This window comes from Nilaparvata lugens, unplaced genomic scaffold, assembly GCF_014356525.2.
Source record: "Nilaparvata lugens isolate BPH unplaced genomic scaffold, ASM1435652v1 scaffold7256, whole genome shotgun sequence".
NCBI classification, from domain to species: Eukaryota; Metazoa; Arthropoda; class Insecta; order Hemiptera; family Delphacidae; genus Nilaparvata; species Nilaparvata lugens.
In genome coordinates this window covers 1-13,398 of record NW_024093005.1, presented here as the reverse complement: position 1 = coordinate 13,398, position 13,398 = coordinate 1, and the positions used below count along the sequence as shown (strand labels likewise).

Here is a 13,398-nt window from a genome sequence, read left to right as displayed (position 1 = left end):
CTCAAACTCACATTTGGCAAATTTTCAGTTGCCTCAGATTCCGCTTCCAAGCTTCAATGGGGAGCTTTCAAAATGGCAAGCATTCTCAAGTGCTTTTACCAATATTATTGGTAATCAAGGATAATATTAATGACTCATTGAAATTTTTCTATCTTCGTCAATCACTCAGTGGTGAAGCTCTTGCTAGAGGGAACACATTGAAGCTGACGAAAATGGTTTTCAGCTTGCATGGAACCTCTTAAGGGAGAGGTATGACAATAAGAGATAATTGCTGCCAGGCACGTCACGGCAATTGAATCTCCGCCTACCATAAAGCATAACTGTCCGCAATCATTATGGGCATTCATTGACTTTTGCAAGTCCCACATTACCGCGCTCGAAGCGCTTCAACTTGGAGTCAAATCAAGGACTTATTGGACATGCACAAAATTGTTGCAGTTGGATACTGCTACCGTTCGAGAATGGGAAAAGAGTGTTGGATACACGACATTCCCACATTGATAAATTTTTGGAATTTTGGAACACAATGCAAAATCATGGAAGCTGTTGCTTAAGCTCAGCTAACCATCATCAAGGAAATGTACGCAAAGTACATCCAACTCGGTTGGTGCTCATAGCAAGCCGAAGTTCAATCAAAATCAATCAAATGTTCAAGCTAGGATGCAGGTTACTACCTCTTCTATGTCCTTGTAGTTTTGTAATTCTGTTGGTCATTTTCAAATCGTTGTAATGAATTATTGAAGTTGCAGTTACTGATCGTTGGAATGCTGTCAGTGACAAAAGGTTATGTTAATTGCCTCAAGCCTTTCGCACCCAATCTGTTTGTTCGGACAAATCGTGTACACTTTGTGGCAAGAGTCATCACACTGTTCTCATAGGTGTATCCTCAATCACGAGACACTCAGCCTACTTCTAAGGATAAGGTAACTTCATATGTTATTCATTCTCAATCCTTTGCTCCCTCCAAGGGTAAGAATGCTGTTTTGAATTCCGTCATGTTCAGAATGCGGAAACAACTAAGCAAGCTGTTCCTCATGCAGAACAGCCTCAGAAGAACTTCATGTCACAATGAGCTCCACTTCGTCTCTGTGTTTGCAACAGCAATCAACTGTCGCCTTGTTACCTACTGCCGAAGTTTTGGTTCAATCTTCTAGTGGGGAATTTATTAAAGCAACCGCGCTTTTAGATTCTTGCTCTGATTGTAATTTGATGTCAACTAGGTTGGCTGAAAAATTGTCACTGTTACTTTGTATTCTGACACTTTGATTCATAGTGTAGGTGAGAATAAGACCAAATCATCTATTCTCATTTCGTTTGCTTGTCTCATCTGATTGTTCGTGGTCGGTTGAAGAAAATTGTATTGTAGTTGATAACATATCATCTAATGTTCCTAGTGTGAACACTGATCTTTCTAAAATTTCAATTCCCGTCGAACTTAAATTAGCGGATCCATTGTTTGATCAGCCTAAGCCTGTAGATTTGTTACTTGGTGCTGGCATATTTGCATCTGTTCTTCAGCCTGGTAAATTGTATCTAGCTCAAAACGCTCCCATCCTTCAGAAAACCAGTCTAGGTTGGGTCATATTTGGTTCTTGTAAAACCATTCGTCCTATTGCAGCACCTCGGTCGTGCCTCCCTGCTTCGCCTGTGGCCACTCCCCGTAGGGTCATGTCGTATTTTCTGACTTCAAATGATGTCTCTCATCAGTTAGAGAAATCAGTTCAGGAAATCAGTTCTCAATCAGTTCAGGTATTAGCTACCACTTCTTCTCATAATGATATTATCTCAGGCATAATCAATAGTTGCTCCGCTTATCACAAAATTGTTCGTACCACAGCGTATGTTCTACAGTTCATTCATAATTGTAGAAAAACAAAATTCAGTCGCTCTGCGCTTTGGTCAATTAGCTGTCCCTGAAATTTTAGAAGCTGAAAATTGTATCTTTTCAAATCCATTCAAGAAGAAGCTTCTCTGCTGAACTTAAAGCATTGGGTCAAATCAGGAGCTATTGCCTAATAGCTCTATTAAAGCCTTGTCACCATTCATTCACTCAGATTCACTGCTCAGAGTTGGTGGACATTTGCAAAATGCAATGCTTCATTTGATTATAAACATCAAATATTGTTGCCTAGCAATCACAAATTCACTCGTGCATTGATTGTTGCCCACCATCGTCATCAAAGTCATGCTGGTGTGCAGGCCACCATGGCCAGTGTAAGACAACGATTTTGGCTTCCCTCCACCCGTCGCACCATCAAAAGTGTATTGCAGCATTGCATAATGTGTTTCGCTTTTCAGCTTCTTCGTTGAGCAAATCATGGGTAGTTTACCAGCGACCCGCGTTCAGGCTAATGTTCCCTTTTACAATTGTGGTTTGGATTACGCCGGTCCTATTCCATCCGTGTAGGCGGCCCCAAATCTCATACTTTTTCTAAAGCATACTTGTCGCTGTTTGTGTGTATGGTAACTCGTGCCGTTCATATTGAAACTGTTTCGGAACTTACTTCCAAGGCATTTATTGCTGCTCTGATTCGGTTTTCTGCTCGTCACGGCATTCCGCATTCCATTTTTTCGGACAACGCCACAACTTTGGTTGGTGCCAACAATGAGCTATGTGAGCTCCACGAATTTTTGTCCTCTGATCGTCTCAAATCAGATATTCATGACACTATGTCTGTACTCAACATCCAATGGCACTTCATTCCCCCTCGGGCTCCGCACTTCGGTGGACTCTGGGAAAATGTGGTAAAAAACTTCAAACGCATATTCCGTGTAGTTACATTCAACAAGGTATTTAACTTTGAAGAAACCTGTACTCTTGCTGCTCAGGTCGAAGCCATCTCGAATTCGCGCCCTCTTGTTCCCTTGTCGGAAGATCCACATGATCTTGCCTACTTGTCTCCAGGTCATTTTTTGATTGGATGTCCACTTACGTCATTACCCTTCTTACCGCCTAACACCAAACACATTGATCATCGTTCACATTGGTATCAACTTGCTGTTTCTATCCAGGAGCTTTGGGATAGGTGGTCTCTTGAATATTTAACCACTCTTCAGAAAAAGGGCAAATGGCTAAACAATTATGAAAATTTGAAGGTCGGTACGGTTGTCATCTTGAAGGATCCTGGTTCCGCGCAGTCCACTTGGAAGCTGGCGCGCATTACTGAAGTTCATCCCAGTAAGGACGACAAGGTTCGAGTTGTCATTGTTCTCACTCCCTCTGGCACTTTTAAGAGAGCTATTTCGAGTTTAGCACCTCTTCCCATTGATGAGGATTCTAGTTAATCTCCTTGCTCTTATGGTTCATGTTGTATTTTTAGGTTTCATTGTTTTTTTCCCCTGGTTCTCACATGGGGCCCAGTTTTCAATTTCCAATTGCCTTGCCAGATTTTACATATTTCTTACCTTTTCTTATTGTGCCATACCCCCGTATGACACAAGGGGCCCAGTTTATGTAAAATCTGACAAAGCATTTATTGGAACAGTTCCACTTGTTACTCGTTCCGCTACTATACGTAGACATCATGTCGTCATTTTGTCCGTCTGCGCTGACCGGTGACGTCACAGTCGGTTCTACGGCACTGCTTTAATCAAGTTGGTTTTCTATACTTTTATTCGTATTATTCGTCGTGTTATTTACCGTTTCAATTTTAATATTTGTACTATTCGATTTTTTGGAATTTATTTTGTCTTTAGGCATCTTACTTTCTAGATATTTGTTACTTTTTCACCAAACGTCTGTAAACGTGTTGCTTACGTTTCTAACACATCCGGCATGTTCCTTTTTTCAACGAGCATTTAGCGGTTTCCGTGTCTTTGCAATGGTTCCTAGTTGAGAGTGCATCTACACTTTCGGTCTAAACCTTTTATCCATATTCATCGGATCTACGAAACGTTTTTAAAAGTGAATTATTCTTCAAATTAATTCGTTTGTTCTATTCTTCAATTGTGATTCAATTATCATCGATTTGTTCACTTATTTACTCTGATAAACTTTGTCAAAATTGCAACCTCGTGTGGGCGTTTATTGCTATTTATTTGATCTACGAAACGTTTTTAAAGTGTGAATTACTTCTGCAAATTATTCATTTATTCTATTCTTCAATTGTGATTCAACTATTCATCGATTTCTTCGCATATTTACGCTGATAAACTTTGTCAAGTTCACAACCTCGTGTGGGCTTCAATTGCCATTCTTCTAACAATTGGCTCCACCTCGTGTAACTCAAACTTTCAAGTTCATCATCTCTACCATTTGGAAATCATTCTAAAAATTCCACAACTTGAAAGTCGGATTATTCATTTGGGATTCTACACGCTCCTGCCAACATTTCCACTGGGGAATTGGCCTGCTGTGGTGGACGCTTCCATTCTGTCATCGCATGGCCAGATCACATCATCGCTTGCTGATGTCCTGTTCTTTGGGTACTGCGGATTCATTGCCTATCTGCCTGGCTGCATCTCCTCTTCAAATTTTATTCAGGTTACGTAAATCTTCTATTCAATTTTCATTTACGTATGTATTACATAATTGTTTTATTGATGTCTGTCTTGAAATTCAATTCACTGAGGCCAGTGACGCCTATTAATTGTTTTGTTGATGTCTATCTTGACATTCAATTCACTAAGGCCACCGACGCATATTAATTCATTGGATTTGACAGCTACCCTTGGCTTTACAAGTGATTCACTGAGGCCACCGACACCTATTAATCGTTCTAATTGATGTCTATCTTGACATTCAATTCATTGAAGGCACATGTCGCCTGTATTTAACCTGGACAATCTTTACATTGTATTTATTAGCTACCCTTAGCTCTTAAGTGTCAATCTAAGGCCACTGATGCCTATTTATCGTTCTATTGATGTCTATCTTAACATTCATTCACTGAGGCCACCAACGCCTATTAATCGTTCTAATTGATGTCTATCTTGACATTCAATTCATTGAAGGCCCATGTCGCCTGTATTTAACCTGGACAATCTTTACATTGTATTTATTAGCTACCCTTAGCTCTTAAGTGTAATCTAAGGCCACTGACGCCTATTTATCGTTCTATTGATGTCTATCTTGACATTCAATCACTGAGTCCACCGACGCCTATTATCGTTCTAATGATGTCTATCTTGACATTCAATTCATTGAAGGCACATGTCGCCTGTATTTAACCTGGACAATCTTTACATTGTATTTATTAGCTACCCTTAGCTCTTAAGTGTCAATCTAAGGCCACTGATGCCTATTTATCGTTCTATTGATGTCTATCTTAACATTCAATTCACTGAGGCCACCGACGCCTATTAATCGTTCTAATTGATGTCTATCTGACATTCAATTCATTGAAGGCCATGTCGCCTGTATTAACCTGGACAATCTTACATTGTATTTATTAGCTACCCTTAGCTCTTAAGTGTAAATCTAAGGCCACTGACGCCTATTTATCGTTCTATTGATGTCTATCTTGACATTCAATTCACTGAGTCCACCGACGCCTATTAATCGTTCTAATTGATGCCTATCTTGACATTCAATTCATTGAAGGCCCATGTCGCCTGTATTTAACCTGGACAATCTTTACATTGTATTTATTAGCTACCCTTAGCTCTTAAGTGTCAATCTAAGGCCACTGATGGCTATTTATCATTCTATTGATGTCTATCTTGACATTCAATTCACTGAGGCCACCGACGCCTATTAATCGTTCTAATTGATGTCTATCTAGACATTCAATCATTGAAGGCCCATGTCGCCTGTATTTAACCTGGACAATCTTTACATTGTATTATTAGCTACCCTTAGCTCTTAAGTGTCATCTAAGGCCACTGACGCCTATTATTGTTCTATTGATGTCTATCTTGACATTCAATTCACTGAGGCCACCGACGCCTATTAATCGTTCTAATTGATGTCTATCTTGACATTCAATTCATTGAAGGCCCATGTCGCCTGTATTTAACCTGGACAATCTTTACATTGTATTCATTAGCTACCCTTAGCTCTTAAGTGATATTTTAAGGCCAGTGACGCCTATTAATTGTTTTGTCGATGTCTATCTTGACATTCAAATCACTGAAGGCCTATGCCGCATATATTTTTATGTATTCTACTTGTTGAGCACTATTTACAGCTTATTGTCATTTATTATTCCTTTTGTAAATCATTGTCATTATTATTATTCCTTTTGTAAATCATTAAGATTGAAGTTTGCAGCAATAACTTTCATGATATATTACTAGTAGTTCTGCGAACAGTAGACCTCCCTCATAAATACAACTTTCAAATTAATATGAAGGGCCATTATAAAAGTACAGTATATTGTGAAGATTTAGCAATGTCATCTATTATTTTTTCCATTGAAAATGCTAGTGACAATGTTTCCAGGGACATCGGACTTATAAATTTCTTTTGAGGAAGTATTTTCACATTGTCCCCATATTTACGATTTACCTATATTACAACTTTTTTAATAATTATTATAAGATATTGGTCAACTGACGGAGAAATGGAATATGCAGTAGGCAATTTATACAATGAATTGTCTCACAGACGATATTGAGACAAAAATTATTTTAAATAAGATGGGTTTGTAGGTGTCAATGACAGGAGGTTGCTAATTATGGGTTTAATTTTGATGAAAAGTGGTTCTAATGTTATGGCTTGTTATGATATGCAGAATGTTAAATGCTCACAACTCGGTTTCAGCACAGAGAAGAAATTCCTTCTACTTTGTGGTTTCAGATCTCATACTAAATAGAAAAACAAAAGCTGATAGTTTTCCAGAAACTATTCGTCTATGAAACAGGGAAACTCCTTGTTGAAAAGGGAAAAAATTGTGCAGTCAAGTGACACGTTTTCTACAATTAATAAATACAGCACATTTTAGAGCACTATGAATATTTCGGTACACCGGCAAGTAGTGAGTAAACTCGCCCCGTGTAATCGAGCCATAAAGTATCGAATCTTCCGATACTGATATCGAAAGCAAAGTATCGGAACTTCCTTATCCGTGACCCTAACCTCAATGTTTTGATCAGTTTATCAGTTGCTCTGTTGTACATGTACATTATACCGGTATTATTGTTTCAATAGTGTTAGGAAACAATATTATTTTTAATTCAGTGGAGTGAGTTTTAGGTATATCGCATAGAGAACATCTGATGTATATCATCTCTTCTTCAAAATAAGTAAACACTAACCCTTCTATAGGGTTATATTAGCTAATCATCTTGATTAACTCATGAAATTTATTTTATGTATCCTTTCAGAATAACTTTTATAAGTATAACATTATTATTAGAAAGCATGCTATCATTTAAGTTAACAAGATTCTATTTCTGGAAATATGATGCAAAATGGTGTAACATTTTGTCTATGAGAGACCACAGTTTTATGCCAGTTACTCATTCTATCTTCAATACCGTACAAACATGAATAGGTAATTGATTAGCGACTCATCAAAGTCATTTGGGAATATTATGTTTTATTCACTGCTTTTGTTGAGAATATTCAATTACCTACTTACATTTACTTGAGTTGGGACTACTACCAACAATGCTTTGTTATACGCAGTTGAAAGTAAATCAAATAATGTCGATAGACCTGGCTAGCTCAGGTCTTGTTTCAGAGTTTTTAGGTTGTAGGCTACTGGATCAATTTCTGAGTCGGTGTTACGATTTTAACAACTGATTTAACACCAACTCTATAATTGTCTAAGTGGTATTGATTAATAATCTGAACATCTTTTAAACGGTTTCATATATCGATGTGCGGTTTTCGTCATTTATTTTCTCTTGAAATTACATATCAAAATCATGTATAGCATCATTAGCATGACCACCTCCCTATTTAAAAAAAGTTGCATTCAAAATAGCGGACCAGATTTTTTAAGTCATAGTAGAGTTGTAGTATTTCAAATTTGAGTAGGATGCACACCCACCCTGTATGACACTTGCATATTAATATTAGTATTTTCAATTTGAGTAGGATCCCCAATCACACCCACCTTGGAATCACATTTTTTATGAGATACTAAGCCGTTCTCATAGGTTTTCTCTCCTTTCTGCTTTGAACAGTATTGATTAGGTTTGAGATATTGATATGCGGTTTTCACCATTCATTTTCTCTTGAAATTACGTAACAAAATCATGAATCGCATGATCACCTTCCTATCTAAAAAAATTAAGTTGCATTCAAAATGGCAGATCCAAGATAGCGGACCAGATTTTTAAAGTCATAGACAAGAAGTATTTCAATTTTGAGTAGGATCCCCAATCACACACCGTCAAATTACCTTTGTGTATGAGATATTAAGCCGTTCTTGGACTTTTCACCCACTCTGTATAAATATAGTTTGGAGGAGCTAATTGTGCTCGAGATCAACCCTATAACTTGGTAGTATTGAATACATGTTACTAACATAGACACTATTGAACCTCACGGGCGCACAGTATTCGTCTGTGACTTACTTACTTGTTACTTGTTCAGTCCTCTCCGCAGTCAGAGACTTGGGAATCGTCATTTTCCCTCATTTTTGAGGTCATGTGATATCTGCTGCAAAAATTTCCACTCTTATCTCTAATTAAAAAAAAACAATTTCTTCACTTTTGAATCCTCTACCAAATATTTGAGAATGAAGAAAACAATTTAAGCTTGTTCTTGCTTGTAAAAGGATGATTTAATGGTTCTTTTCCTTAACATGTTTCCTCGTATATTTGCTTCTATTCAGAATGTCAAGCAAAACACCAGTATCAACACTGCACGAGTTGTTTGTGGTGAAAGGTATAACACCTTACTACAACCTGGTGGTGAATGGTGTAGGTAGTCACAATCCTGTCTTCAAATACCGCCTGGAATGCGGGGATATCGTATCACACGGCACCGGCAAATCGAAGAAGGAAGCGAAGCACGATGCAGCCCAGAACGCACTAAACCAACTCAAAAACAACGGCCTGTTCACAGAGGAATTGCAGGAGCAAACGGTGGTGGATGAGGCCAACATTCCTGTTGCGTCACCTTACCAGGACGTATTGAAAGAGAATGTTGTCGGGACTCTGACTGCACTATGCACATCGAATCGAATCAGCGAACCGGTTATGAACTAATCGGTGAGGAGGGACCTCCACATAGCAAGACCTTCACCATACAATGCAGTGTTCTCCATCTGAAAGAGGTGGCTCAGGCACGAACCAAGAAGCAGGCCAAACACAAGTCTTCAAAGCAAATGATCGACAAGTTGCAGCAGTACTGCAGCCTCGACTTTACCGCTCTTGAGGAAGATGTTGATGGTAAACCTCCAATACTCAGACAGAAACAACAGCTGCTAATAAGGATTTAAAGAGGAAATTGAGCAAGTCAAAAACAAATATGCAGCAATGCAAAAAACCAAACCAATGGTAGAGAATTTAGGACTGAGAATAAGTGACTATCACACTGTCGGTACAGATTGCAACTCTTTTCTGCTCCCCCTAATTTCGAGAATATTAAAAGTATAAATATAAACGAAATTGAAGATCCTTACGCGTATGTATTAACATTACTTGAGGGCACAGAAATTGAACTAGTGTGGGAAGATATGCCATCGCTGCCTTCATCAACTTTTGTTTATTCAAAGTGTGCAATGCTTTACACTTCTCCTAATTGGACCTTTACGGGTCTCGGTGCCACTGAGGCACAAGCACTCAAAATCTGTGCTACTGAAATGTTGAAATTCTTTCAAACTCTATTGATATAATTTTAATAATATTCAGTGTGTTTGGTTTGATTTAGGCATAGAGAAAAGATAGTATAGGAGGATATCTCATAGTATAGGTATTTTATGTTTACTTTCAAATTTCATGCCGATTTCTTATCAACTCAAGCCGATTCCAATCTATTATAAGAACAATCTATTATTAGGATTATCGGCTTGAATTAACAGTAAAATTTGGAACATAAACGCCCTAGGCTATACCGTGAGATATACTCCCATGCTATCTTTTCTCTATCTTTACTATTGTTCAGGCTATTCAGCCAGTGGATCACAGCCAGCAAACATTCTACTGTATGCAATTTACTTGAACTATTCATTCCTGGAATTTGTGATTAAGTTTCGATTAACCAAAGTTGTGATTGAATCAAGTAACAGTGAACTTGACGGGATGTAATGGAATCAATTCCTACTGCAGTCTAAACCTTTTTCCAATAACCTTCAACTTTCATTGAGATTATTATTTTCCAGTGAGTGATGAATAATATGTTTACCTTTCAAAATTTACAATAATAATTTTTTCAATAATATTTCAAAATGTATGAATAAATTCCAAGTCATTGTGACAATGTCAAGTCGTATTTTTTATTCAATATCCATTATAATTTATGATGGATCATATTAGTCACAGAAAGTTTCAAGGGGCATTGGTAAGTTCTTCAAAGATCGGTCTGCTGAAATAGTCCTGTTTTTTCTAGCGCAGTTTCAGTGATGGCCTAATTTTTCCAATTATTACAGTTTTCAAAAACCAAGCTATATGAGGCGTTTTTCAGACGAGTCGGCAGGGCAGGAAGCTCTACGATTGGCTGATTATCAACTGATTCCCAAACGCCAACCCAATCAGCCAATCGGAGAGCTTCCTGCCTTGCTGACTCATGTGAAGTGAAAAATGTATCATGTGACTAGGCCCTTGGTGTCATCAGGACCTCCTAAATATTTAGGAAGTCCTGGTGTCATGGGTGACGGAAATAAAAATTATATTCACCTTTCAAAAACAGTCTTGCATTCTTGCAGGGACTCCAAAATATATTTTTCCAATAAAACTACAACTAAAACAGTCAACATTGACTGTTGTGTAGGGGATTACAAAATGCATTTATCTTCATTTCAATATATTATTTTCCAAGTATGTAGAAAACGTCATTATATAACTATAACTACACAGTTGATTCAACTGAATTTAGTAATTGATACATTGGATATTTTTAACTAATAATAGATTAATTTATAGGTTACAAAATATGATTTTATGCAATCATCACATTTAAAACAATGATCGATTATCAAGTTTGAATGGTTTTTATTAATTTTGGATATTTTAGTATAAATTTTTATGCCATAAAAGGTAATGACTAAGAACCTTTTTAGGCAATAACCGCTTTGATTGCCTAGTAACCAATAATAAGAATAAAAGATTCTAATAGCTGATTAAAGCTGCGTTTACACCGGAGTTAATAACACAAGTTTTCAACATTTTTGTTTATTACAAAAGTCATTAACATTATGTTGAGTTGCGTTTACACCGGAGTTAATAACACTAGTTATTAACAAAAGTTATCAACTTGACTGAATCGGCAAAAATTTCTCTAAACAAAAGTTAATAACTCGTGTTTTCAACAGAAAATTCCTTGTTATTAACAAGAATTATGTTATCCATCGAGAGTCGTTAAAGATCAAAGGAAATTAAGTTATGTTAATAAGAAAAGCCTCTTTTATCGCATCAACTTTTGTTAATAACAGGTTTCTATCTTCCCCGCAAAGCTGTTCGTGTTTTGGAGGGCTTTCGGCCATCCAATTCATGTAGGCCAATCTTCAAAAAATACAGGTTTCTCACGGTCCCAGCACTTCATTCACATTAACCAATGCACGTATCAAATACATGATTAGAAAAGGACCAACAGGCCTAGCCCAAAACTGTTCTTTTTCCAAATTTTGATAGTAGTAAGCCAATGTCTAAAAGGTAGGTTATGTTGCTTTACTTCAAATCAAATTACGAGTCCAGAAATATCAATCCAAAATTTAGAATTTAATTAGATTAAAAACCGAAAAGAATAAAAATATTGCACCAAACTGTAAAGTTTTCAAAACTTGAAAACATTTAATTATTTAGAAATTTAAAAACCAAAAAACTAAACTCACTCCAAAAATCACAGCTGATTCCTTGAGGCTGTAAATTTTGTCTTAAAAAATTCGGAGAGATTTGAAATAAATTTAGTTTGCCATGGATATGGCATAGAAGAGGGAAGAGTTTAGCTGTATATCAGTACCCGGCTCACAGACTAAAACTTTTGGAAAAAGGACTATATTATTCGGGACTCAAGCTCTTCAATTGTCTGCCTGAAAGAATAAGGTTATGTGGAAGTCATAGACTATTCTTGTCTTCAATTACTAATGTACTTGTAAAAGCGTAACCCTATACTACGGAGGAATGTTGCAGTGCCTTTACACTTTGAGTTAATACAAATGCTTGGAAAAAAATGTTCATGACATGTTACATCGCACTTGAGCTGTGCTCAGATTCGTGACTTCACGTAACAAATAATAATAATGATTACTAGGCGACAAAAGCGTGCTTGTCGTAAGCTGCGTTTACACCGGAGTTAATAACACTAGTTTTTAACATTTTTGTTATTAACTGTTGTTAATTACAAAAGTCATCAACATTATGTTGAGCTGCGTTTACACCGGAGTTAATAACACGAGTTAGCTTATTAACAAAATTCATCAACTCGACTGAATCGATAAAAATTTCTCGTAACAAAAGTTGATAACTCGTGTTTTCAACAGAAAATTCTCTGTTATTAACAAGATTCATGTTATCCATCGAGAGTCGATAAAAGGAATCAAAGGAAATTGTGTTAATATGTTAATAACAAAAGTCTCTTTTATCGCATTAACTTTTATTAATAACAGGTTTCTATCTTCCCCGCAACCCCCTCGCCAAGCATCCCTACCCTACATCTACAGCTGTTCCCTAATAACTACAGCTGCAGACGAAGCACGTGACAAAGTTATTAACTTTTGTTGATAACAAAACTAGCAGCCAAACGAAAATGTTATCAACATAATGTTAAAAACCATTGTTATCAACTCTGGCATGGCTTACTCTATCTATAGTAGGCTGTGACTCTGGTGTAAACGCACTATAATTGTTTACATTAGATCAGATGAATATCATTATGTTAATGATCACACCTGTTTCAATTTAAAGTATTTTGAAGACAATCTTTTGCTTTTTATTCCGGCTGTTATATCATATGGATAGTCTCGTTAAATAAAATCATATGAAAGTCAATTATATTGATAACCAGATCTTGTTAATAACAAGGAATTTTCTGTCAAAACACGAGTTATCAACTTTTGTTAAGAGAATTTTTGACGATTCTGTCACAGACCAAGTATTCAGCAACTGGATTTTATTAATTGGTCAATTTCGCTGTTACAATACTTGACTGGTTATGGATGGGTATAATTAATAAAACATTTTTATTGTCATCTTCATTCATATTAAACGGTTTTAAGAATTATTCAAATCAAAATAGGCGAACTTAAAATAAAAATGATCTACATAGAACATACAAGAGAATGGAGACATAAATTAAATCCTTAAGATTTTTTGTAGCTTAACTGAAAAAAAAATTACTGGTAAAAA

The 13,398-nt window shown here is 36.7% G+C and overlaps 1 protein-coding gene across 1 annotated transcript; it reads left to right on the top strand.

Moving 5' to 3' along the window:
- Positions 1 to 6,985: 6,985 nt before the first annotated feature.
- Positions 6,986 to 10,321, top strand: LOC111044800 (RISC-loading complex subunit tarbp2). Its single transcript, XM_022330023.2, is given in 6 exon segments — positions 6,986 to 7,254; positions 8,727 to 9,088; positions 9,091 to 9,294; positions 9,297 to 9,326; positions 9,329 to 9,460; positions 9,463 to 10,321. Coding segments are annotated over 5 exon segments (996 nt in total). The 5' UTR covers positions 6,986 to 7,254; position 8,727; the 3' UTR covers positions 9,732 to 10,321.
- The last annotated feature ends 3,077 nt before the right edge of the window (positions 10,322 to 13,398 follow it).